A 27999-nucleotide genomic window follows, 5' to 3' on the forward strand; every position below is an offset into this window, starting at 1 on the left:
TTTCCCCTGTGCTGACAAGTATGTCACATTTTAAGTCCATTAAAATTAAAAATATTGAATCATTAGACGTCAAACAACATTGCACAGTTGTGTTTTCATCGCTGTGTATGAGTGTATAAGCCGACCTCTCCACTCTGCTACGATGACAGGAACAGTTGCATTCTTTCGGAGATTAGTTCCAGCTCTCCTCCGCAGGCCCATGTTCTCCAACTCCAGCTTTCTGATTTCCGATCGCATCACGCCGATCACCTGGATAATCCTCTGTTCGCTGTCCATGGTGCTGACCGCAAACACTTCCCCCCAGTTCTGAATCCTTTTGAGAGGCATCCAACTCACCTATAAATACACATTGTACTGCCACACGCATGCTTGCTGTTCAGAGCTGATTTCAAATCTTACCTCGACAAAGATACAAGTACACAATCAAAAGCAGTAATCTAGTCTTTCATCGCTCAGATGGTGGGGTCACGTAATGGGACGAGTTTTGTTTTCTTCTCAGCGATCTGATGCCTACCACTTTCTTTCCTCCTGTTAAATATTCATCTGCTCTGTCAACGTAAAGCAACAATTGGGACTTGGGAGAGACATGGCGTGTGGCCTAACTGTCTATCAAGGTGATAGGTTTCAACCAGTCCTCAATGAGGCTGAAATCTATATAGATGATTCTTTAATTAATTCTTTTAGACATCTTTTTATTTTGTGTCTAAACCTTCATTATACCCCCAGCAGTGTACCCTGAATGTAAACTCTGTAAACTCTATAGTGTTCCGTTCTCTCACTGGTATCCTGTTTATCATGGGTTACACTTACATTGTAAATGGAGTCTCAGAAATCTTAAAACTGCACACACACACACTTAAACATAACACAGTTAAAATATGTCCAATCAATAACCAGATGACTCAATGTTTTTATCTTTAACTACACATTTTAGTACTAGGCCATTTCAATATGAATGCGTCATGTGTGCAGGTTTGAAGGGGAAAATCAGTGTGTGTTTTGTGCGCCTCTGCTGCGCTCTAGTGTCCAGGAGTCCTCGCAGCATGCGGGAGAATGTTCTATCACATGGTCTTTGTCTGAAAGTGTCAAGTGTGTCATTTTGGCACTACAAGAGCAGTGCCAAAGTAACATCAACACTACGAGAGTAACACTCTGTGGAAAGATGCAGTTTATTGTTATACTGCATATCATACATTATACTGTAATAGTAAAAATGTCACAGATAAATACAACACATCATAATATTTAAAAGATATCCCAGTGTCAAGTGTAATTATATATATTCAGCCAGGCACCGTTTGATTTGATTCAGTCTGCCTGTTGCTTTTCATCCAGCTGATCAACTATGTATCAACTTTACCACAGAGTTGATAAAAGGCAAAACAACTTGAGTTTATCTGCTATTGTTTTCGTGTGTTGTTTGCCACTCCGATCTCCTCTTTGATTTAGAATATTGCTTGGTGAACCTTCAAATAGATTTCAGTTACACACATTTGACAGCCGAGCGTATCACAATATCAAGTTGCCTGTTTACTTGTGCCGTGTTTTGACACCACATTACATACTCTAAGTTCCTCCCATTCCACAGTGTAGTGTGTAAGCTGTTTGTCCCCTGATAACAGCCACCTCTGCTACTGACAGATAAACTCCACATGCTGCTCTAGAGACGCTGACAGCCTCCACAACAGACGTGCATTGTGATTGTGGAACTGAAGACTCAGCTGAGTGAAATATGTCTGTGTAATGCTGTTCCAAGTAGACAGTGATATAACTCTCGCTGGGCACAAACAAATAAACCATCAACCACATAATCCACAGGATTAATCAGAGTAAATGAATTTAACTGATGTTAACTGTCATATTGAAGACATCCAGCAGGTGGCGTGTGCTGTTGTGTGAGTTTAACAAAATGTGGCCTGATGTAGTAGTCAAGCTTCACTCTATGTGCAAGCACATGACATCCTCCACCGGCAGGGTAAGCTCAAAGGACAACAGTATAAAGTGGTGCATTGGAAAGAGGAGGTAATTGATTCCTTGCAGGTGATTACAGAGGCAGAATTTAATACGCTGCTTTTGATTTCAGCTCTTTTCATCGCTGCTACTTTGCTTCGCAAACATGACACCAGAGGGTCAGGAGAAATGCGGCTCCCTTCAGAATCCCACACTCATCATTTTAGCCAAGTTGCTGTTGACCTGGCGCCAACACTACAAAACAGGACAAGTAATTTAATTTGCCACTGCCGCCGACCTTGGAGCGGGGAATGTAGGCTAACAGAATCCCAATAGGGAGGCTTGAAGAAAATGTCCTGGGAGCTGAGAGGAGGGTCACACTGTTCTGCTTGTAGCATCACACACAGTTTCCTCACCTCTAAAGGCACACGTTTGTCCTTCAGGCTTTCTTGCAGAGATTGAAGAATATATTGTCTACTCGTTCTGAGTACCCTTTAATTTAGGTTTACCAGCAGTTTCAGTGTAACCGTATGAGCAAAAGCGACAAAAAGATAGAATCAAACATGTTTATACACCAATTCTGAACTTTATGTTTTATAGTTTTTGTGGCATAATAGCGGAAAAATGGCAAGTGTGCAGTGTTGTACTGTAGCCAGGGACTAAACACCATTATAGCAACAGACAACATGTCTGAATGAGGTCACTATTAAGGTAATTGAAGTCAGGATGTGTGCCTACATAATGTTTAAATATCACCAACAGGGAAAAAGGTCATGACACACCAGATACATTCCAGTGAAATCTAGAAAGTGCCATTTCCCCATGAAAGGGAGGTGCTACATAAAACAAATAGCACAGGAGAGCCGAGGGAACTGCAGGGCACATCTGCTTTTATTGTGTGATACGCGCCAAGTCTTATGGTATTTCTGTCAGTCATGTTTACATTTCTCAGCAAGTACGTGATGTATGAAGTGATACGTTGATGCCGTTCTCACAGATAAGACCACATACCTCAAAAGGCTCGTTCTGCAAGGCCTCGCAGCAGGTTAAAAAAAGACGCAGTAACCGAACCTTCAGAAACCGATTGGTCATTATGTGTCTTTTCGGCCATTTTGTCACTGTGACTCGTCACCACAGTGACAATGATGATCTGCCATTAAGAGGTTAGACAAACTCTAGCCCAAGTGTTCTGTTACTTCATAACACGTCAGTAATGTCTTGTGGGCAGACACATTCCCGATCCCATCTCTCATCAGCCAGAAGGAACAAATGCCCTAATGTTCTTTTTGAACCTCGTGGTGTGATGTGATGTGATTGTAATTGCAGTCGTAACTTGTTGCCCCATAGAGGTGACATCTTAAATCACCCCGGTGAAAATATCTTGGATCAGAATCCAATATTGGTCGTAAAATCTAAATATAAGGCCCCCAAGACTAAGTGGTTTCACAGAGCGCTGCTGTAGCTGGCTAACACAAACACACATGGTAACAGGCCTTGAGAGTGGAGTGCAGGGCCGACAAGAAACCTCCTGCTATTGACATTATCAGTTTAATATGTGTGAAATGTTGCAGTTACTTTGAATCAGGTATGTGAGAGGAGCTTTTAAATCCACTGCTATGTGTCCTTGCTTCCAGCATGCCAGTGCTTCAAATAGGGACCTGAAGGTTTTCCAGCCATTCTGCACAGTCTTTAATGACATAGCTCATAGCCACAGTCCCATTCAACAGCCTTCATTATGACTCACTAATCATAGGCTACATTGTTTTTCTTTTCCTCTCTACTCTATCTCTCCAGCTCGTTCGTTCTGAAAACTTTCAGGCCTCTGCCTCTATCCCCTTCTGTTTATCCTCATGTGAGCCAGACGAATCCAGTACTGAGCAAGAGTCGCTACTGGAGAAAGTGTTTGTTGACTTTTCGGCACAGACTGGTGCTCTGTAGGGGAGCAGTCTGTTATTTATGGCCCAGGGCCCCATGTGATTGGCTGAGGAGAGATATAATTATGTCTGGTGCTCAGCTTAGCTAGTTTTAGAATTGCAATAGGTGACATGTTGAGTTCATCAGTTGCTAGGTTACTAAGTGTCTTGTACTGTATGAAACACTTTTTGATATAGGCTGTGTCTGGTGGTCGAACACTTCTACCCTGCACTTCCCTCAGCCCAGTGATGCACTGTTACACAACACAGGGTAGTGTTCATGGTTCATTGCTGATGTTAGATGTTCCTCGTTATTGTTGGCAGTTTGTGTGTGTGTTGAGGGTTCACGTTTTTTGCACAGGATGAAGGTTGTGAATTTGGGTCTCGTCCTTCTTATCGTAGAAACTCAATATGAACTGGAGGAATAAAAGACAGCTTCAGTTTTCATATGTAATATTTTGAAATTACTCTTTAGTTTTTTGTTATATATGAATGTTAGATCTTATAACCTAAGGCCTGCAGTATACTTTAGTTACAGCTGAATTAAATGGAAGGCAACACAGGAGAAACACTCATCTGTCGTCAATCATGCACAGATTATAAATTTGTCTTTTAAACCTGCCTTTATAGGTGTTGCGTAACCCCAAATAAGTGATTTACTTTGACAGAACTAACTGTTGCTATCTGCTCTTTGTTTGTATAAATCATACAAATGAAGCAGCCTAACACAGTTAACAGAGATGAGAAATAAACAATTATTTCTGTATAAGCAGAGGAGTTGGATGAATGATGCAAGGCTAAACATGGTTAAGAACTCATATGTTCCCAAATTGTTGCTTACCATCAGTCACAATTAGGGTCCGCACGTACGCTTTAGTCAGATTGTCGGTATGTAGGAGAGATGTATGTTTATCTTGTTCCGCCCGCTGCTCTCTTCTCTGTCCTTTTCTGTCTCTACCTGGCTGGCCTCGAGCCGACGGGTCCATATGAGCCAGGTTCTGCTCAAGGACTTTTTTCCTTGCCACTTGGGGGGTTCATGCTGGGTTCTGTAAAGCGTCTCCAGACAATTTATGTTGTTATCGACACTATATATAAATAAACGGCTTGACCTGAATTGAATCAATTTATTGGGTGACTGTTATCAGAATGTAATGACAAGATAAATTAAATACAAGTCAACTTCCCGCTTAAATTCACGTCCACTCTGTAGCTTTTTGCCTATCTGAGTTGCTTATCTGTTGCAGTGATGGCAGCACCTCGTCTGGTCCCTCATATAAACAATGTCAGATGATAAAATGATTTCCTAATAGCTGCAGGGATTTCCAGTGAACTGTGGTGTAAGAATGCTGAAGTCAAATATGGCAAAGGCAAGTCTCAACAACTCTAAGTAATGGGAGAAGGGGCTGATTTACAATGGAACTGAGAAACGTAACAAATAAAAAAGTGTTTTAAACATGCACTTCCAATGAAGGGAGTTTAATTGAATTAATAGTTCTCCGTGACACTAAATCCATGCAGAATACTCTTTATAAAATCTGTTAGTAATGGGTATTGAAGCAGCCTTTATCTCCTCGTTATGCAGGGTGGTCGGACAGAGACCCTCAATAGGCTAATGGGATTATGTCAGTTTGAATCCGGCTTCGCTGGGGTTCCTCCACACGCTGTTTGTCCCTGTACAGTAGGTGGTGGGAGATACTTTAACACACAACCATCCATAATCCTGTTATATATTCCAAACCATGACTTATGTGATCACTGTCTTCAGCGGTACGTGCGTAGACATATCACTAGTAGAAAACACAGGGATGTGTAGGGAGTTGAGGCTCAATGAGTAATCCTCATCTAATCCATTTATTTTGAATACATATGCTGCCACGGTTAATAAACACTGACGTGCCTATCATTTTCATGAGGGCACAGAGTTGCAACGCTGCATCCCGCCCCCCATCTCATTTTACTCCCAGCCGTGGTCAGCTTGTAAGAAGACACACACATTAATTTTAAACTGAATGACTCTCTCTTTTTTTTTCTCTCCCTCTTCCTCTGTCACATGAAAATCAGCCAAATCGCGATGGAGAAAAAATACACTTCTAGACCGGCTGCATCTAGTTTCAGCATAGGCCGGGGATATTAAAGGCACCGTGTCACAGGTCCTGGCTGAAAGGATAGAGTAAGTAAAGATGATTAGTCTTTTCACCTAATTACTGGTGTGATTTTATTGCGAGCTGTTGTGATACTGGACAGTAAACCAAGCAGTTCACGTATCTACAAAAGTGGTGTAAAGATAAGATGGTTATAAAAGTGTCCTGGCTGGTTAGCTGTACTCACAGTGTGATTAATTGTGTTATGCTATGCTATGCTAAGTAATGACTTTTAGACCTAGGTAATAATTAATTTGGCACATCTGTACAACACATTTTGACTGCCGCCTCTCTTCGGCTCCTTAGTGTAGTTAGGAATGCAGTAGTGCCACTTGCAGTCCGCAGTGTCCAGGGAGCCCTAAAAAGGGAAGGAGTCTCACTCTGATTCCTGGCAGCCCATAGAGCTGTGGAGGCTAAATTAGGCCTGGTTTCATTGACTTCCAATCCCTCGAGCCACAGCCTAGAGGAGGGGAGGCTATCTCCATGGTGCTCAGGGCCATGGATGCTTCCTCTGAGCTTCTCTTGACACAGTCTGGGTTAGTGTGAGATGGAGAGATGATAAATCTATAAAGCTGGAGGAGGAGAACAGTCTGAGTAAATGGAACCGAAACATCCATTAATGGTTTTGTGATGCTTGGAATCACGTCACTAAATCATTATTGATTAATTTAGGGTGAAACGGTTACAGTGAACAAACAGCATGTTCATTATGTGTATCACTCTGTTAATTTCAACTAATTAATCTGCTATATTTCTTCATGGAAGTGTTCCAGGCGTGTTTTATTTGCTGTAAGCAGCAAAGTGGGGGTATTCTTAGATTTGTTATTGAAGCCTGAAGAGGCAAAATCATCCCTTATTTTCCGATGAAAGCAGCGTAATGCAAAACTAATAACCAAATGAACCTATTTTTTGTCTTTCTAAGTCCTGTGATCATTGTGTTATCCCATACAGTTAGTGAAGGGAAGCATCTGTAGATTACGATCTTCACCTTTAGCTAGTTGTTGACTGGATTTAGCATAACCACAAGGCAGCACACCACTTCCTGAATGAATCGGGCCTAAAAGTCTGAGAACTAGTTTCAGCTTTTAATTAAATTAAATTATGCATTTGTGTTGAGTTTCAATATGCGAATCGTTTATTTTGGTTTTATGCATTAAAAAACGAGCCAGAACTAATTGCTCTGGAAGGACAGATCTCTCGTGGCAGCACACCACATACTGCTCTTCTCAGAAGTGTTGTCTGGCATTGTTAACTAAAAACATGTTGTGCAATAGCGACATTATCACATGATTAAACATATGTGGCCTTGAATTTGAAAGGTTTAGGTACACCAGGAAGAGACAAAGTCAGCAAACTGTTTTGAACTTATTTGCATAGGCCACGATCTTATTACTTTTAGAATTAAATTTTAGGTCCAACACACCGTTGTACACAACATTTTGCCTGGTCAGTAGTGTCGTTTTGCTGATAAAATGCTCGTTGTCTGCCTCCCACACTCCTCTGCTCTTTCCCCGTTGCTGCGCTGTCCCGTGTGATTGACCACGTCTCTTTCTCTGTGCTGGCAGTCGGAGACAGGTGCTGAGTGCTGCTGAGTGGTGCTGTGTGTGTGGGCCCCAGAGGCCTGGTTCGACATTCCACTGATAGTTTGATAGACACAGTCCTTCAGGGAGGAATAGGAGAGGGGGGGCAAATGCTCGTACCAGCCACACGGAAGAAGAACTGAGTGGGTAAGTGAAGTCCAGTCCATGATAAACTCGCTTGGTGTGTGTGGTGGCTTATAACATATTGCAAATCCCCTTTCTTTTTTCACTCGCTCAACAACAACATTTACAGCTCCCTGCTTCCTGATTTACCAAGCTGTCTCACCGCTTCTCTGTCAGGCTGCAAACTGCTCTAATCTCACAGGCTCTTCCTCTTTCAGCGCACTCACAGGCACACATGCACACACGTCTATGTGAGCACGCAGCGTACATTATGCACAAAGTGTGTGCACACAGTTGTGCAAATGGAGGAAAAGAGGAAGTTATAAAAAAGGAGACGCAGAGAGAGGCGGGGAAAATAACAAGGCAACCATATTTGGCATAAGTAGATAATGCAAGCAGAAGATGCAAATGAGATAAGGAGTGGTTGTCATGGAGACGTGATGTTGCGCAGTGATGGTTCGCTGTGAACCTGACCACATTTGTGGTATGGCCGTTGCCAAGCAGAAGGTGCTATTATGAGAGGGTGAGAGCGCAGAGTAAAAGAAGTAGAGGAAGAGAGAAATGAAGATGTTAGTCCATCCCACAATGCATTGCATCAGCGTGACCTGTGTTGAAGTGGCTTCATCTGTCCCAGTGGCACGTCAGCAATAGACAGACACACAGGTAAGCTCACTGTTGGTAGAGCCATGCGCATTTAATGCTTTAATGTTTCTTATTTGTTTCGTTGTTGTTGTACATGCGTTTCTAAAACGCTGTGACTCAAGCCCGGTGCGCTTACTTTCACTTATGTTTTACAAAAAAAGAACATCCCCCATGCTAAAGCTAACATGTGCGATATTTTACTGTTTGCTCAAATGTGACTAAATTTCCCTCCGTTGTGAAGTTAATGTGACAGTTTGATATGTGAGCAGGGTTCATGTAATATATGCAGCGGTAAAATCAGTAAAAACCGATGAAAGCTGAAATGAAAGGCCTCTTTGTGACGGGTGTTTCCACTCGTTTTCATTTTTATCTCCAAGATAAGCTTGAATAGTGCATACAAGAACACGTATGCACACAGCTGTGTCAAATGGGGACAAGAGCTATTTCCTCTCTCTGTATTTCAAACGTGACAGCTTGGATTGCACCTGCTTCCCCCCCACCCCCCCACTATGTCAAAATGGAAAGAAGTTAAGAGAAAGCCACAAAGCATGCTTTGAAGCACTGAAAAGTAACTGCACATTTGTTCAAGAAGAATAGCGTTGGTTTTCCAGTTAGGTTGATTTGAGTGTAGTAATGACCTCGAAGCAGTAGTTTGCTTTGTCATTCTGCAGCACAGAATTCAGACTAAAGTGCAATGGCTAACGTTGAATACAGATCCCTGTGGTTTGCCGTTCTCCAAGTCTTCATACTGTTGCAGTTGTTGCTGTGACGGTGTGTAATGTGAGTGTAATGTGTATTTGGGGACTTAGTGATAGATGAGCCGTCAGAGTTTGGCACTCGAAAGCTCAGGGACATTTCCTCAGAGGAGTGAGAGTTCACATAGGCCAGCCAGTGTCATTTACAGAGAGCTGAGAAATAGCAGAGCACTGAGATGATAGGGAAGCTTAAGGTGGAAAGTTGCACTCATTAGAGACGAGGGAGGAGAAGTAAAATGTGAGCAGTTTGGACTTAAACTGAATTGACAGACGCAGAGGGGTTACATATGATCGATTGCGTTACATTTGCATTCATATTATTGGGGCAGAAGTTTGATGGAAGTGGCAGAGTTCTCTTTCGCTACTCGTTCACTCACTTCTTCTTCACTTTTACAAATGTGGACGACTCGCCACAGACAGATAATTTAAAAAAAAAAAGGAACAATCAAAATTTATACGGCAGGGTCATTTCCCATAATTCAACCTGATTAATATTAATTTCTCAGACTCGGCGTAGGTCCCTCCAGACCCACAAATATAATACAACGGTTTTTACAGAGTAGTAGCCAACTCCTCATGACCAGTTCACTGATCTTGGTGTGTTAAAATGGTGGAATTCCCCTTTAAGTGCACCACATTCACACACGCCTCTTCCTGTTTTCGGTTAGTTACCACTAGTGTGTGTGTGTGTGTGAAGAGTTTGCTCAACCTCAGTATGTTTATTCCTGTTGCTCTTTGCTCATCCTTTAACAGCTCTGATGTATTAGAAAGAGCAACAGTCACACCATCCTCCTATCTGTGAGATACTAGGAAGTTGTTTCAACAAGGAAGTCAAAACAGTTGATCTCATTGATAAAGTAAGCTGAATTTGAAAACTAGAAGTAGGCCCCAGTTATATATCGGAACAAATCATTTAAAAATGACAAAGTGTTACTTGTTGAACCGAATGATTCATGGAAGGGGTGATTTTTGTGAGGTTGTGACAAATCAACAAGTGGTTGGAGCTCTCAAAGAGGAGTTTAGGGGAAAAAAGATGTAGTCATGTGTGAGGGAAAGTGACTGAAGTGCAGACACGTACTGTAGAAAGCACGAAGAATAATAGTGATCAGGAATTTAGTAAAAGGGCAGAAGAGTGAAAGAAAGATGCAGAGACAGAAAGGAACAGAAGCATTGGCGAAGACTCAGCTGCAGTAGAAGAGGGGAAATTCCACGTCAGTGTCTGGGTTTCACAGAGAGCCAAAGATCTTTGGAGGCGCTGCTAATATGTCTCCTGTCGAGCCAGAACGACATCCGTCAAACATGTTTCTTTGTTATATGTCAATGAAAGCTGCGTTTGCCTTCTAACGGATTGCTGTGCTGATCTAAAAAACATCCTGTATGTTGTTCTCTGTTTCCATGGTTGGAAACGGTTCCTTCCATCACTAATGAATGATAGCTAGAAATAGACCATGGCATCATTGCTGTTGCAGCTAAGGACACCAATGTATATCAGAATCTCATTGCTTTTTTCACACATTTCTGTTGTCTGAGATATGCAACATTTCGCTCTCTGTGAGGACGGACACGTTACACCAGGAAATGGGCTAGGTAAAGGGTTAGCACTGCAGCCCAAGCTCAACCACAGATTGTCACCTAGGGTTTAAGGGGCTGCCGTGTAAATTAGAGATGACTTATCACCAGTGTTGTGTTAAACAGAGACGTGCAGCCGTGTAGAAACTGGTCCAGAGAGATAGGGAAGGAGTGGAGCACAGAGATAGTTGAGGCGTGACTGTTTTGCATAGGAAAGGCACTATTTTTTGCAGTGCTTTACATTGCATGTATGAGCAAAAACACCAACTAAAGAATCAGATATTACATCTCCCCATGAATATGGAAATGTGTGTGGTCTTCCTTTTCCTCAGTGTTCAGTATTTATATATACTGTTCTTTTTCATATTCCAAAAAGGGGAGCATTAGAAATGTAATTCCTTTTTGATCGCAAATCAAATGAGCACCAGACAGTACACACAAATTCACTCCCAAAACTTGGCTTCAGCGCGCAGAGCGAATTCTGTAAAGATTCCTGCAGATGCCAAGGCCACTGTCTTCACGGCTACCGGATATTACAGCATCAGGTCCAAATCAAATTCTTGGAGGATCATTCAGTCTCTCTGGCTTTCGCCTGGATGCAAGGGTTGTGGCAGAAGAAGCTTTGTGTCAACAACAATACGAGAGCTGGTTGCTGCAGCTGCCTCGGTGTTTTCTCTCACTCTGCCCTTTTATAATTTGTTGCCGACTTGCAAACAAACTGCACTAGTCTGCATTTGTTTTAGCAGCAGTAATTTCCAGAGTATTTACATGTGATATGTTACTCTGTGTGAGTGGCCACTTATTAAGGTAGTTCGCAGATTGATTTATTGCAGTTTTATAATGTCGCAGGAGCTAGTGTGAGGCTGAACTTAGAGATGCATGCCACAGTAGAAAGCAGTATGAAAGAAAGAGGGGATCCGCACACAGGCCTGACCTAATCTGTCGCAAACTTTCAGTAAACCTTTCCATAGCAACTTCCTCCACACCCCTAAATCTATTCCTCTATTTTTCCAACTGCCATTTTGTCCTTATTCACCCTTAACTCATGAAGTACCTTGTTTCTGTGTCACTCCTTCCTTTTCTAACATCGCTAACAAGGCTTTTACTTTTGATGCCTTTCCTGATTATCTATGGTCTTTCCTTTCTTGTATGTTTACCCTGTCACTAATTTCCCTTTTTTCTTCTTGCCGTGTTTCCTCAGTCTTTGCTTCCTGCCTACTTCCTCTCTCCTTCCTCAGCCTCTCTGGATAGGCAAGGGCAGTGCTGCTGTAACTGAGCCAGCACTTCCTGGTGTTGTTTTAGGGAGGGGTGGGGGGACGGGGGGGTGTGGCCAGCTTTTTGAGGAAGAGTGGGAGGGAGAGGGAACTGCGGGATCTGTGTGCCCAGTGCAGTCAGGGCTCCCTCCTTCTCTTCTTCCTCCTCGTCCTCGTCCTCCACCTCCTCCTCCTCCTCCTCCTCCACAGCTGTTGCTACTGCCGCCCAGCGAGCAGCACTTTCCTGCAGCAGACAGCCGATCCAGAGGCTGGGGAGTCAGTAAAGACACAGACCAGCCTGTCTTAGCACAGCTCTGCACAACCCAGCTCAGCTACTTCAAGAGGCAGGGGAGGGGAGACACTAGCGCACACGGCCAACGCTGCAACGCGCACACACACACAATCACACAGTCAAACACTCCTCCTCTCTCTCTCTCTCTCTCTCTCTCTCTCTCCCCCTCTCTCCCTCTCCCTCTCTCACTCTGGTGCTCGGCTCCGCACAGCTCCTTTACTCATTCGCTGCTGATTCTCTCGCTCACTCGCTTGCCTCTCTTCTGCCAGTCGCTCTGCCTTGCTGTGTTCTGCTGCCTGCCTGCCTGAGAATGGTCCAGCCGGTGCCTGGGGGTCTGCTGTCGCGGCCTGTCTGAATACACGCACAAGCATACAGAGCCAATCGAGACGCGGAAGCACACACACACACACACACACAAACTGGAGAGCAATGTGAGAGGTAAGAGCTTGGTTCATAACCCTCCTCTCTGTCTCATTGGTTTATCTAGATCTTTCCTCCCGTGTCTGCCGCTGTCTTTACTTTCCAAAGTAAGTGCCCGTGCATTGGAGCGTAGGTATAGATACGGGGATTGTTTGCCTTAGTGTCTGCTGTGTGTTTGTTCAGCGTGTGGGCCACAGGGCTAACTTCTGTTTGTTACGGCTTGTTTTATAGATATAGGCACAGTCACATTCACACACAAACACACAGCGAGACACATTCTTGGCTGGAAGCAGGCAGTCACACAATAGCTTCTTCCTCAGGGTAGCGCTAGTTAGCAAGAAAATTTGCTGCTGTGTGTTTGGAGGGCCATGGCTGTTCCAGGAAGCGGTGGAAGGATCAATAGATCGCCCACTCGGCTTTCATTCCGTCCGTCTGACTCAACATCGGACATGTTGGGAGTTATCCTGCAGGGCTCGGTTAACCGGGGAAGATGGTCAAATCTCTCCGTTACGTCTCCCTCCTCTTGGTGCATCAGCCTAAAGGGGGGGCAAGCGTGGTGTTGCACGTATGTGTCTCTAGCATGTGCGAGTGGTGCAAGGAAAACTCCTGGCCCACTTGTATGTAAATTATGTGTGACATGTGAAGCTGCTGCTACCTTATATGGTGAGCAGTATTTCAGTACAGTAGAATCTTGCCAAGCATTCCCGGGTCGCGGGAGGAGAGAGTGTGTGAGAGGGTGACTCTGTCTGTGGGGGTGTGTGCGTTAGTATGTGTGTGTGTGTGTGTGTGTCTGAGTAAGTAAGTGTTTGCATGCATCTGACAGAGGGGGAGTAACTAAGAGGAAGAAAGTTGAAGGGAGAAGGAAAGTAGAGCGAGATACAGGGAGAAGGAAAGCCAGTAAATGGAGGAATTTTGCTTGTTGACATTTATACGGGAGTGAAAGTAAGTCATCTCTACTATACTATTTTCTATACTAAGTTTTTCTTATTGTTCTTAAGTGTCTTTATATGTATTTAAAGTTATTTTTTTACAAGCGTTAGTTCTTCCATAAAAGGGAAACTGAATAACAGCTGTTAATGATTCAGTTAAAAATGAAAACGGGGTGGATCTTCGGAGACTTAAAAAACTCCAGCTTCGACTCCCTCGTCTCCTCTCTTTGTCCTCACCATCTATGCCTTCCTCTCCCTCGCCTCTCCGGGCTTCCTCCTGGTGGTGTGTCCGTGGTCGGAGCGATGATGAGGAATGTTGTTGTTGTGACTTAGAGGGATCCATGGTGGCTCAGACGGTAGCACACACACCCAAGTATGTGCACACATGCAGTCAGGCGCGACGCGGACAGATGTGTGGCAGATTGCATTGTGGAGACCGTGGTACAATCTCCACGGCAGCCCCGCTGCAGGTAGACTGTCAACTTCTGTCTAGCAGGAGCTTGAAGAACAGGCTGTTGTTGTCAGTGTGATTATAGCAGACGAAGGTCATGGATCACATTGCTCTCGTTTGGTGTAGACTCGTACAAGAATATGAGTTCTGCTTTTACAGTATGCGTGATGCCTGTGACGGAGAATCTGCCCTCCAGAAAGCATTATGAGCATGGTTGAATCCGCGCTGACAGGTTAAGCCTTTATTACATGAGGGCTTCTCTGTATGTTATGACCACATTTCAACCCTTCTGAGAACCAGTCTGACACAGTGTGACTCCTGACACAGTTATAGGTCAAACTTATATGAATTGACTTTAGAAACGGTGCCATTTTTTAAACTTATTGCACCAGTCATGAGCGTGTCTTTGACACGACAGGATAGGTATCTGTTTCTGCTCTTCCTGTTCAACATTTAATCATTTTCAGGCTACAGCGCTAGTGTCCACCTCTATCTGAACTACACAACACTGCTAATATGCAGGACGAGCACCATGTCAAAGCTGCTTGTGCGTGGAGTCAGTAATAAGCGTCTAGTTGTTTCTTCGTTGTTCTGTCCAGAGGTACACGTGTCAAGCTTGTCTTTGCTTTTCTTCATCCTAGTTGTATTAGCTCCTGCTCACAGCCCTGACATCTTAAATGTCTCAATCTTTAAATGGGAGACAAACAGTCCAGTCTTCTCATTCTCTCATTGGCAGTCTTTTGCTAGCATCTTGCTATCTAGCCTTTGCTTCTGTCACTGCGACAGAACTAAGTGTATAAGTTTGTCTCTTTCTCTAGTAGAAGCGAGAAAGTGAATGCTGATATGAAACATGCAATAACATGGACTGCCTCCCTTGACAAAGAGTGACTAAATAAAAATGATAGATAACGAGAACAGAAGCTAAAGCTCACTTGTCACTGGTCATATACTGTATATTTGCATGTAATACACAAATAGAAGAAGCTAAATGTAGACACTGTGTGTGTGTTAGTGTATGGACCTGGCAATGTGTGTGATTAGATGCCCCCGTGGAGATAAATGACGTTTGTACGTACAATATGTGAACACGTGAATGTGTCAGCTAGATGCAAAGTTACCGTCTTGAAAAGGAATGAGTGAAGTGAGACTTACAGTTTGTGCTACATGCGTTTGGACAACAAAAAAAGTCACAGCAACAATTTCTTTGGTTTATTTTAGATTTGAAAAAGGGGAAATAAAACCATGTAAATGGTGCATTAATAAGGTTAGTCCGCCATGTTCTGCCAGAACAGTTCAGGGCAGTATGACCTGGATTTTTTTACACTTCTCCAAACCCTACTGGAGGGATTAACGCCATTCCTCTAAGAGATATTCTCCATCTAATGTGCCTCTCCTTCAGATAGAGATCTCATGACATGCATCAATTGTTCATTTGTTATCTTCATTCGCTCCTTTAGGCTTTTTGCGGTAATTTTTGCAGAAATTTGTCCTATCTATATAGGTAGAAATCCCCCTGTGCCTCAACACAGTGACATAGACCTAATAAATGTGAGCCAAAGAGCCACTCATTAAGCCATAAGGACAGCTATTATCCTCACTCACTGTCCACTGATTTCACCACATCCTTACACACACACGTACACAAAGACACAGTGTTGCACACAGTCAGATATTCACAACAGCTTAAGAATACTTAGTGTTAGGACAGATAGAGGTTTGTGTGTTTGCACAGGTTTGCGTTTGTGTGTGTTGTCAGTCTGAGCATAGCTGTGTCCATGTATGCTCAACAAGAGAATTCTTTGTCGCCAGAGGTTTGCTCCGAGGGGAATCAATGGGCATTGTTTGTCTTGAGTTCCTAGCCCAAGACTCACTTTCAGAAGCATGTTAGTCAATCTGATGAGGCGACACTAATCGGCGATGGCAACAAGGAAGATGAAAACAAAAATAGGATGATTACGTTTTGCCAGAGTTATGTGGAGAATGTGTGAGCTCCGTTCAAAACGACACTGCTCAAAATAAGATATTTAGAGTGTCATCTTGATTTCATTTTAATGTAGTTAAACAAATCTCGCTGAGTCCAATGGCTTGGCCCCATCACCAGTACATATATGGATATGGAGAGTTGCAGCACTCCGTTGTTTGTGTACAGATGCAAAAAAGGAAAAGAGACAGCGAAAAGAACATACACACGTGTCCGGATAACACTTGTGTGTAGTGTAAAGGTCAGTGAGGGCAGTATTGACATGCTATATTCTGAGCACATGGAGCAGCAGCAGCAGCAGCAGCAGAGAGGCCAGAGGTGTTGCATTTCCTCCAGCACTGTCTACCAGGATGACCTGTATCAGCACACTGTCACCCTGACTCCACCTCTGTCAAAATGCTGAAACCACTCCCTTAACTGAACGGCAGCCTAGCAAAAGAAGCGAACGGCTCTTTCTCTTCAGTCAAAGCTGAAAATAGCCCTTCAGGCTAGAGGCTATGGTTGGTTTCGTTAGCTAGCCAAAAGGACATGGTGCAATGTGCAGCAGCATTTCGTGACCCATAGTGTCTGTCAAGCTATAGCATTGTACACTGGGAAAGTGGCGCAGTCATTTTTCAAGAGGTCTTATCATAACTGTGAACCACACCCTCGTTCTGGTCTATGGCAGAATGAGATCGTCAACTCCAGCCCAGATTAGCATGTCGCTTTGATTCCTTCAACTTTTCAGTCAGTTGTGGCATGTTTTCATAACACAACAGAAAACCTCAGAATGTGTGAACGCCATTCATCATAATCCAACAAACACATCACTAGCAGGATTTATGCGTAATAGTGGCATCAGTGTAGGGTGGATTTTGACAGGGGCCTTTGTTTCTTTGGGAGCAGATTTGTGTTGTGGCTCATTACCAGGAGAAAGCAAAAAGACGTGCGGGCTTGTAATTCGTGTCAGAAACCGTTTGTGCTGTTAAGGCATATGCTGGTGTCACATGACCATGAGCTGTTGGTGATATGCTGATATGGAAGACATACTTCCTCTTCTTGCGGCCCCATTTCTACCACGTGTCCCGAATGGGCGGTAAGGAAGCACATAGTGTCTCTCGCTTGCGCTCCCTCTCGCCATCTTGCCTTCCTCGAATGTGGTTGACCTTGCACCAGCTTGCAAGACCTTGGCGTCTGAGGGAGTGCTGCTGAGGATGCTGGAAGAGAACGTAGACCAGACACAGTCAGGCTGAGGGCACAAAGAGACATAGATGGAGTTGAGGTGCGGGAGAGAATAGGAAGATCCAAGAAGTGAAAGGTCCGCCTGTCAAAATGGTATAAATTCTGCGTGACGACCAGAGAAGGACATAATATTAAACAGTAGTTTGCTTGAAATGGACGCCCAGGAAATGAGGAGCACTAACAGTTAAATGTGAGAGAGGGAGTGGCACAAGAGTAACAACAACCATAGAGATGAAGAAATCAATGGGAGAAGGATGCCCATGTCCAGACATGATGGATCATAATGAGCGCTCATCATCACTCTGGCACATCTTACACCAAACTGCATTGTTTCAAACTCGCAGATATGGGCTCATCTGATTCTAATAGAAACCATAGAAACTGATTAGGCAGGCAATCAGAACTCAGGGGGCGTCATCTTTTCATGCATCAACTCATCACATTTTCTCATTTGGCTGAAGACAGTTCCCGGCTCCTTAATTTCCCCCCAAAAAAATAATTGAAATAGACGTCTCAATTTCACCTCGTTGTCCAGCAGCGCTCACCTGAACTCTGCTAAGTATATTTGCGCAATAAAAGTTGTATTGCCATCGGTCGCGTCATTTCAAATGCGACACCAACTTTATATGATATTAAAAACACGGGTCCTAGGGCACTCAGGATTACCCATAAAGATTAGCCTTCGCTGACCTGACATTTTCACAGCAGCGCAGATGACGTGAGGAATGATTTCATCTAAATAGAGTTCATGGGAAGAGAAACATGCTTTTAGTCGTATAAACAAAAAAAAAAGAAGCAGTGTGGCGTATGTTGGACGGGTTTCATTCCAACACGGAACATTAACTCCAATCTCTCTTTGTCAAAAAATGTTTTTTTGGCAGGAAAGAGGCTATTAAACTGACAAGAAACATCATGCCTCTCCTTAAAAAAATAGCGCCATTCATTAAACATTTTTCATCTGCTATTCAAAAATATTTAGCAGTGAGGTGGCATATTGATAAGGTCATTTATTTTAATCTGTACAGGGTGCGATATGGAAGGCCTTTTTTGTCTTTGTGCTTGTGCCCGGGTATGTGTACAGTAGGGCAGGGCAATGGCGTTTATGATCATGCTTGCACTCCAAAGGTCATTTCTAGCGGTAATGCGACTTTTACAATCACACGGGTCATCCAAGGTGAAAATAAGCAGTTTTCTCTGTCACACTCCCTTTCACCCTTAACATACTGTATATTCATGTTGCTGGGTCATCATGACTCGGGCGGCGCTGCTGCAGGGCTCTGATATAGCGTGTTGTGAAGCGTGCCGTGAAGCTAGCAATGCTTCGTGGCGCTGCTGAAGGTGCACTTGGTTTTCTGGGAAAAGCGATTTCTCCTCACAGGGGTGTGGTGACCGACTCTGCGTTTGCGATAAGAGCAGAATGTGCCCCTGGGAGCCCAATCATGCGAGTGCCCCCAGCAATGACCACAGAATGGGTTCACCAAAAATAGTATCCATTGACAACATTACAATATCTGTAATGAGAAAAAAAAAATGCCCGAGAAACTGAATATTAAGACAGGCAAATAATAGACACGATAACATCATAGCGGGCAAGTTGGCATCTGTGAGAGACGGTTGTGACTTCGGTGGTATTTCATATTTAGAAATAGTTCACTGCGACTCATGTTATCTCGAATCCTTCATTTATTGCTGTTTCACGGATAACTTCATCGTCTGTTTGTGAGAAAACTGGCAGTCAGGGAAACAGTGATCAGAGTGATTAGTTCAGAATGTGTCTGCTGGTTGTCTTTCTCCAGCAGCGGGCAGGTCAGCCTCCTGTTTGCTCCTCCCACCGCTCTCACCTGGCGCTCAGCCCAGAATGTTGCTGCAACCCTGCTAGCTCTCATTGGTCCCCACTCTCACAAGGCTTCGCAAGAAAGGAAATGACTAACCTCTTCTCCCTCTCGCCCTGCCTCAACTTCCCCTTTGCTTTCACTCTTCCTTTCTTTCACCTCTAAAAAACATTTTTCAATGGCCGACTTTGCTTGACTGGATTGTAAGTGATACAGAACTCGATCTGATTTCCCTGCGTCGACCAGAAGAGGTGGAAAGTTGTGAATGGCTGCTTTGTGCATTTTCTGAGAGTATGTGTCTGTGTGTGGCGTGATGAGCGTGTGTGTGTGTGCGCACTATGTGTGTTTAGAGCACAGGGCGGGTGAAAGTTTTATTTGTTTTAGCTGTCACCCCTGCATTTCTGACATTTTTGCGCATTCTTCATTCCCACAGCTGCATAGCCTAGCGGTGGCTCGACTTTATGTTGCAGATCAGAATCGAAAGATAAATGAGAGAGAAAATAAACATGATAGCTTTTTTTTTTTTCACGTGTATCATGAGACTGATGTTTCTGTCTTTCTCTCCCTTTTATCTGCCCCCCCCCCCCCCTTAGAGGAAGTGCCTTCCCTGATGTCTGCTGCAGCTTTGACCTGCTTCTACAGCTGAAGCTCCACCCTCCCCCCCGCCTCGCTCGCTTGCTGCCACAGTAACTCGAGTACAAGGACAGCGACCTCACTCTCCTCGCAGCCTACGCTCCGACCCAGACGTCCATCCGCTACCACCACCACCACCACCAGCCACTCCACGCAGCCGGGCTCCAGCCTCAGCTCTCCTCACCAGACGGCTCCGCTGCCAACCGCTCTCCAACAGCTGATCAGCCTTACCACGTCAGCCCAACACAACAACAGGCCCACACAGCATCTCACCCACCTTGCCTTTCACCCACGCCTTTGACCCAATAAGCCTCCACTCAGTCCTCAGTGTCCTTAACCTTCCTATAGCAGGCTACTCCCAGACTTTCACCTGTGTTGCCTGCATCATTGCACCTAACCGGAGGGCTCACACTTTGGGCTGTTTCTTTGCTACCTTAAACTCTGGAATGTTGTGGAAGAGACCGTTCAGAAAGCAATAAGCAGTCCGAGAGAAAAGACGACTTAATTGTTAAGCTTAATAGTTTCCTGGATATAATCGCTTCGTCGGCTTTTGTTTGATCCGTAAAATGATCTGTTAACATCCACAGCAACACATTGTCCTGCAACATTTCACTTGTGGAAAAGGAGCTCTCTCAATCAATAGGAACTTTTTCTTTTTGAATGTTTCATTTCAGCTTCACGGACACGTGTCAGTAATCGCACCAACAAACAAACAAAAACAGAAAAAAGACCTTGAAGTTGTGGATTAAAACACTAGAGGTACTTTATTCCACCTTGAACAGATCTCTCCCCGGAAATACTTTTTTGCCAGCCTGTTGCCATGGCGATGAACATAGCACATATGCGCGACACAAAGTGGTTGACACTGGAAGTTTGTAGGGAGTTCCAGAGGGGCACGTGCTCGCGCTCCGACCAGGAGTGCAAGTTCGCGCATCCGGCCAAGAGCTGCCAGGTGGACAACGGACGGGTCATCGCTTGCTTCGACTCACTTAAGGTAAGAAAGGAGAAGTGGCTCTGAGCAAGAGGTCTGGAGGCCAGACAGGGAGATAGGCCACAAATAAGAGACATGGGTACATTCAGTCTGACAGCAAGTTGGAGAGAATATATGGAGTTGGAAACTGGAAATAGCATGCTAGAGTACACCATCTGGCCACAGCATGTGCTCTCCTCGGTCCCACCTATTTCTGGTCAGGTGATTAGAACATGTGATCAAGGGCGCAAAGGGGAGGAGGAGGAGTGCGTGTGTGTGTGTGTGGGGGGGTGTGTGTGTGTGTGGGGGGGGTAATGCTTTTTTTGATCCAGGAAGCATGGCTGGGGCAGTTTAGGACAAGCTGAGGTGTTTTGACTAGTGTTTTCTGCACTTAGTATGAACAGATGTTATTTAAGAGTCAGCTGTATTTCCGACTAATTACACTGTACGTAAACACGGTTGCATGGATTTACTACGAGCGCTGCTCGTCTGGAAGTGATAACGCTGCTGTGTGCCAACCTTTGAATAGAGACATGCGCACGCAAAAAAGCTGCTCCATGTACAAACTTATGTGCATGCCCTGAGCGCAACACGTCTCAACAGTTAGAAAAGCGAGGCGATAGCGTCATCATGTAGCTCTCACTCACCCAAACCACTTCCTCTGCAGAGGCCTAAGGCCAGCTAGAGGGGGTTTGTGTGTGTGTGTGTGTGTATGCGTGTTTGTGTTTTAGAAACGATTGGGGCACTGCATGCAGTAATTTTCCCTTTTTAGGCAGCAGCAACACCTATTTTTCCTTCTCATTCTTTCTCTTTCACAATCGCTCTTTTTATCGGAGCACAAGATCTCTAGGGATGGGCGGACCTCAACCCAAAACTTTCCAGCATTGACACACACACACACACACACACAAAGGTTTGGCTGTGTGTGTTTTTACTTCTGTTTGTATTCTGCCCCTGCAGACATTAGTGACTGGTGGTTACTGACTGTGTGTGTGAGCAGAGCAGGGTTAGGATGAAGACAGCGTTACTAGGCTCAGAGAACAGCATTTCCAGCCAGATGTGGACAGAGGAACATTGTCAGGCACAACCTGAACTCTTACCAAGTTTCCTTGCAATGTGCTAACGCCTGTATATCCGTGCACCAAAGTTACCATCTAAATTAAACAAGATCCCAAATCTTACAATTTTGGCCATCATTCCTATCGATGCCAACTGCCATCACTGTTTTCTCTATATTCTAGAGATATTTCAATTTAACTGAAAAGTCTGGGAGCAGATACAACTTTTCCGACTGAGCAGCATCACTAAGCCAGTGACTAATTTCCCCATGTGTCCGTTCCAAGTTCTCTGCAATTAATAGGGGGATTGAAACGTTATAATGACCAATATAAATGGTGGCGAGTACAAAAATAGTACCCATGTTGTAAGGAGCTAGAATATTTCTGCAGAAATATAACTGCTACGAAAAAACGCCGCACAGTGTTCTCCTAAATGCATCGATGCCATATAGGCTGCACCGTTACCACGTGTCGACATTCACCGACAGAGCTTTCATCTACAGGCCAGCGGAGCTAGATGCGTGAACATGTGTTTAAATTGTCATTCAGAATGAGGTAAAGGTCGCCACTAAAAAGATGTAGCTGGCAGATATACAGTGGCTTTTTGAGGGACCCAGGGGGGCTATTTCAGTAGTTTGGACTCATTTTCCACTAGGACTCGTGTGTTAATGGAGATGGGTGATCCTTTTTTTAACTGCTCGCCCCATTTTTTCCACTGGTAATGAAAAACAGAGCAGGTCTCTAAAACCCACAGTGGAAACAGAAGGAGAGAGAGAGTGAAAAGAGGATAGAGGAAATCAGAGCACAATATGAAAGGATGCAGTAATTAAAACACATTCAACACACACGTATATGTAGAGAAAGAGAGAGACGCATGATCACCACAATGCTACGGTTTTCCTGTTACATAGACCCAGAAACACATTCACGGAAAAATCACTTGTCCTACTTCACTTTAGCTCCGACTGAGCTGCTGAAATAGGACAAATTCTCTGATGGTTACATGAAGCCGTATCGCTCACTATTACTCGTCTACCTACGCACACAGTGTTGCACCCTCTTGGACACATGTGCACACACTTTCTGCCCATGAGAGAGGATCGACCTTCTTCTTGAGAAGTTTATAATTAGAACAGGTCTCACATGATCACCAGTGCATAGCTGAGCAGGTCACACCCAAACCCAGTCATTTCCCTAACAGTCGGCCTCTCTCTCTGTCTCTCTTTGGCCTTTTTTTGCACTTTGGCGTGCACACACAGGAACACACAGAAAAACACAACACGTATGCTCGGAAAAAAAAAAAAAAAATGAAAACATGTGTGTCCTGCATTGAACCATGAGCACGGAGTCAATGCAGAGGAATTTAGAGCAGGGAATATATTTGCACCAAATATAGCAAGAACAAATGAATCTAATTTTTTCGCGGGTATATGTTCATGACACTAATCAGATGTACCCTCGAGCAAGGCAATCAATCAAATCATTTAGGCCACGGAATTAAAACTAACTTGCGGTCGTGTGTGAGCGTTTCCATGCACGAACGCTATGCCTGCATGTGTGGGTGTTCACTGGCCTTAGACTTGGCCTTAACCCCAGTGTGCAGTCCTTTTCTGTTGCCTGTCTATCTGGTTGGTGCAGCACAGACAGCTCAGCTATGTTGAAGCAGGGTAAATATTTGGAGAAGGATAATGGTAGCCTGGACTCCCTGATTTAAAGTCAGCTTTGTAACTTTGTCTGTCAATGATTAACTGCTGGGCAGATAGGTTAGGTGTGATACGCTGATTTGGGATCTGTGTAAACGACACGCTTGCATCTAAAGCTAATACAGGCGTACAGATTAACTGATGAGACAAGTGGAAAAGTGTGATGCGGTATACGCTTTGTGAACGTATTTAAAAACACACGGTAGTCAAGGAAGTAGAGTAACCTGCTCTTGACCTTCAATAACTGCAGCAATCAGTTCTGTACTTGCTACATTAAAGCTTTCCCAACATGATCGGAGCATAATAGCTCACGGATGCAGAAGGAAGTGATCCAGTACATGCTTCCATAGTTTATACTTGAACTGAATGTGAAGTGATGCAGGTTACTCTTCCCAGTAAATGAACTTGTTGTTGCTTGTTTTCAGTTTTGTCAGGAGCTCCTTCTGCTTGAGTTCCCGCTCAGTCTGGTTTTTGCCCCATTTACTTCAGACCACACCCATCCCGGGACTGAATGATTCACATTACGCCCTGGCAACCCTCCCCCCCCCAACATACACAGATCCGTACACATACGCACACACTACCAGTCAAAAATTTGGACACACCTCCTCATTGGATTGAAAGGGAAGGTGTGTCCAAACTTTTGACTGGTAGTGAATCAACCACATAAACCCATGTGGCATGAGTTCAGGAGGTGTAGGGACATGCTCTCCGGAGTTGTGGTAACAGAAGTAGGTCATTGTTTACCCCCAGCAATGCCTTTCATGCCATAAAAAATAAGGAATAATCCTAAGGGAACCGTCTGACACTTTCACGTGGCACAGACTTAGTGCCCTGTCTACCTGCCAACCTGACACACCCACTGTCATCATGTCAGAGTTCTGAGGGAAAGACCAAATGTGAGTCTTGAGTATTATAGCGGTTTATGCATGTGGACAGTGACACATGTTCTCTTCTCCAGACCCTGTGCTACAGCACATTAAATGGAAAATAAAATGGATGGAAATGGATTGTGCATTAAAATGCCATCTGTCAACCTTTGTTTGAGTAGGAAAGTGTAAAAAGAACTGTGTGACAGAAGGTGCCATATTTTCAGATTCAGGTGAATTTGTTTGACAGTAGCAGTAATTAAGAGGAGAACGGGGAAGTGAATAAAATTATAATGATGCTCAAGAAAAACACAAAATCTATCAGTATCAAAGGTAATTTGTCCAGATATGTTCTAAGACACAGGTGTCATATATGAGGCCCGTGGGCCAAAAGCAGCCCACCAGAGGGTCAAATTTGGCCCACAGAATGAATTTGCAAAGTGCAAAGATTACATGGAAGATGGTAATTTTTCAGTGAAAATAACTGCTGTCCCTAAATTATTCACTGTTTTAGTCAGAGAAGAGGACAGGACACATCGTTGAGACCCAGGACTAAACCGCAATTTGCCCAAATTGCACTTATGAAGGATAAAAACAGAAAACATTTTCCCAATTTACTTGCTCTTCTTTGCAAAAATTTGCAAATTTGAAAAATATGAAGTTGTCTTTAGTTATAGGTTATTATGCTTTCATGTTGCTGGAGTTTGACACCCCTTTTCTAAGAAAACAAAAACAGAGGCAAACAGAGAAACTAGAAAATGCAAATCAAGCTGGTGGACACAGAGCATGTACGACATAATTTGCATGGTGGAAAAAACAAAAAACAAAAAAGCACTTTTGCTGCGCAGGGAGTCATGAAAGTTCAGTGGGACGTAGGCATTTATGTTTACTTTTCAGTTCCCAAGAGACGATTCAGGATGCAAAATCTATGTTATCCCCCAAGAACAGAAAGACAGGGTTACAATTAACAAAATCTAGGAAAAAACTAAAACGAGTAAAGTCATAGAGAAAGGCAGATTATATGAACCTCCTTGAAAAACCTGGAGCAGAAAGAGGAAAGTGTTGTGAATAAAGGAATAGCTCATGACTCAAAACAGCACTATCACCTGATTTCAATCCAGTCGAGTGTCTATTCCACATGCTGAATCCAAAACAAACAAGACCTGAAGATGGCGGCGGCGAAGGGCTGGAGGAGCATTGCCACGGAGGATACGGAGACTTCGAGCAGGCTGAAAAGGGCTCTCCACAAAATGTGCGAATGTGTCCGGCTACTTTTTGACTCCTAAACTTTGGCAACTAAGTGTTAACAGGGCCACACACATCTGTCAAATTTTATGTAAATATAGACAAACAAAAGCTGAGTCTTTTAATATAGCATCCATTGTTCTATTTTGAAAATGATGAAGCGCAGAACCCAATGAACAAAACCATGTGTGTCTGTCCAAAGACTTACAGCCTGAACTGTGTCTCTGTGTCTCTGTGTCTCTGTGTCTCTATGTCTCTATCTGTCTTTCTTCTCATTCTGGTGGCCATGTTTTGACAGCATGCTTATATTCAGTGGGTAGATGCCACGGTCAGATTAAACTCATAAACTGAGTGATGGTCGGCCGGACAGACACGTCGGGTAAATATTAGCCACGTTGCTAGCCGACAGCGTTTTTTACGATTTCAAACAAATTATGCAGCTGTTCTCTGGGCAGTAAAATCAACACGTTGAGAACTTTTTGTGTGTAAGAACATGATTATAGGTTCAGGAGGCTAATGTGTATTTGACACTCCTGTCACACTCCGTGGCAGACACGCTGTATGGGGCCGGGTGTAGGCGGCCGTCGTCGTGTCTTTGGCCGGGGATGTTCAGTTTTTAATGTAGCTTGGCGCAGTTGTGTGTACAGATGTATTTGGGTCTGGTAGGACACATATTAACACACATTAGAAATGGCTGTGAGAGGAACCGATCTGCCGCGTTGAGTTATCTACACAGCTTGACGTAAACAGATCTAACCTCCTGCGTGGATCTTGTCTAAATAGATACGCATGACCAGCCAGAGATGAGCACGTGGAATCCAGTCACAGACTGGTGATACATGGTTTGCTTTACTGACCTCCCTCCAGAAACGACTCGCGCTCTTAAAACACTGGGAAAAGGAGGAAATAGGACATGTGTGCACATTGTGATAAGGTTGGAATGACACAAATGTGTTTTTCAGGATGAAGATTTCATCATAACTGCAATGAGCAACTGACACAATGAAATATTTAGCTGCAAGAAGTAATTCTCATATAATGTTGTCACCCTGTGGTGTTTAACTATGTAGAGAAATGCAAACAAAAAAACTAAAATTGAGCAATGAGAAAGGTCTGACTTCACTGTCACTGTGCTAATCTGCTACGGTCCATGGATCTGTTGAGACTTCTCTCCTCTGCAGCTGGAATCATCACACTAATTGGATTGTTAATGGGTGTGTCTACGATAAATATTTCTCGCCTTTAAATTAATTTAAAGGGTAGATTCAGTCATCTGTAAGATCCAGCTTTTACTAAGGACCATGTCCACACCACAGTGTTTGAGCAGGTCGCGGTAGATGAGGAGCTTTTATTTTAGTAGGTGCGTTCTTCTAGGTGTCTTTCTCCTGGTGTTGATGGGTCTATTCTTACGTCTTTCTCACTTTCATACTGGAGGGATTTGTGTTCAGGCCACACTAATCCTGCCCTACACACACACACACACACACACACACACACACACACCAAAGCACATAGAGGCGTTCTTTGCTTCATGGTCTGTGCATCCTTGTCACATCTGTGTGGCCATGCATCTTGTCTGCGAGCTTATGTGACGGAAGATCGGCGACAACAGTCTTTTCTTTTCAGTGTCAGCCGTCCCTGTCCCGCCGTCACACTGGGCCCATTTATAACACCCCTGATACAATGATTACTTTTCTCGACGCTCTTTCTGCCGCTCTCTTTAACAGGCAGACATACCAGAAAACCCCACATAGCCACAGGGTTTGTTTGCTCCGGCAAATATTGGTTTATCAAAAGGCCAGATTTGTGTACTCAATCTAAAATTGTCATCGGCCGCATACATTTCTAACAGGTGTTGTTGGTAGTTCGGTTTGCACTGAATTATGGCTAAGACTTATGTTAATACAGGTGTTTATTGGTTAAAATGTTTTCATTGCCAAGCAGTTATTCTAAAACAGTGGCCTGGAAGTTCGCCCGAAGTCAACCCGCTCACAAAAGTTTGTTTTTGTTGTAGGGGAATTTCCATCTGGATGCTTCTAAATTTGTTTCTCTATCACTTTTGTTATAAAATATATTTACGGTAAAATAGCTTTAAGGGATGAACAGTTAATGACAGAATAAGGCATTTGTCGAGAAGCAAATGTCGTGTAATTCATTGCCCGGATTGGTTGTTGGGAAGTAGCCTGAAGAAACCCACATGGTTTTCCAGAAAGCAGCAAAATATTGTTAGAATTCAAAAGGCGTCTTAAAGTTACACTAAGTGACAAAGGATTATAAAATGAAGCACTGCAGTGGATGAGACACAATACTGGTTTTTGAATTTGGTTAATTAATGCCATATTTTTATAAAATGTTTTACTCATGCGGTGTCTAGCTGCAGTTAAGACCCAGATACATTCTTTCCAAACTTAATTTAAGAATCCATTTTAGTCCATGGTTGTTGGACTAAAGTTGAAGTTGTTGTGGTTG

At 43.8% G+C, this 27999-nt stretch overlaps 1 protein-coding gene across 35 annotated transcripts in view; it reads left to right on the top strand.

The window, feature by feature from the left end:
- mbnl1 (muscleblind-like splicing regulator 1) overlaps window positions 1–27999 on the top strand; it is a 49447-nt gene that overhangs the window by 910 nt on the left and 20538 nt on the right. For 17 of the 35 annotated variants that reach the window (XM_047588796.1, XM_047588804.1, XM_047588813.1 and 14 more), the window contains exons 1-2: window positions 8226–8370; window positions 19646–20679. In XM_047588796.1, the coding sequence (XP_047444752.1) occupies window positions 20506–20679 (174 nt within the window). In that variant the 5' untranslated portion in view covers window positions 8226–8370; window positions 19646–20505. Of the gene's footprint in view, window positions 1–5924; window positions 6034–7569; window positions 7732–8221; window positions 8371–12237; window positions 12657–12705; window positions 12746–13251; window positions 13581–18104; window positions 19256–19645; window positions 20680–27999 lie in introns of those variants that run through there. The other 18 variants (XM_047588783.1, XM_047588792.1, XM_047588795.1 and 15 more) reach the window with 10 other exon arrangements.

The sequence above is a fragment of the Mugil cephalus genome, chromosome 7, assembly GCF_022458985.1.
Source record: "Mugil cephalus isolate CIBA_MC_2020 chromosome 7, CIBA_Mcephalus_1.1, whole genome shotgun sequence".
Classification (NCBI taxonomy): Eukaryota; Metazoa; Chordata; class Actinopteri; order Mugiliformes; family Mugilidae; genus Mugil; species Mugil cephalus.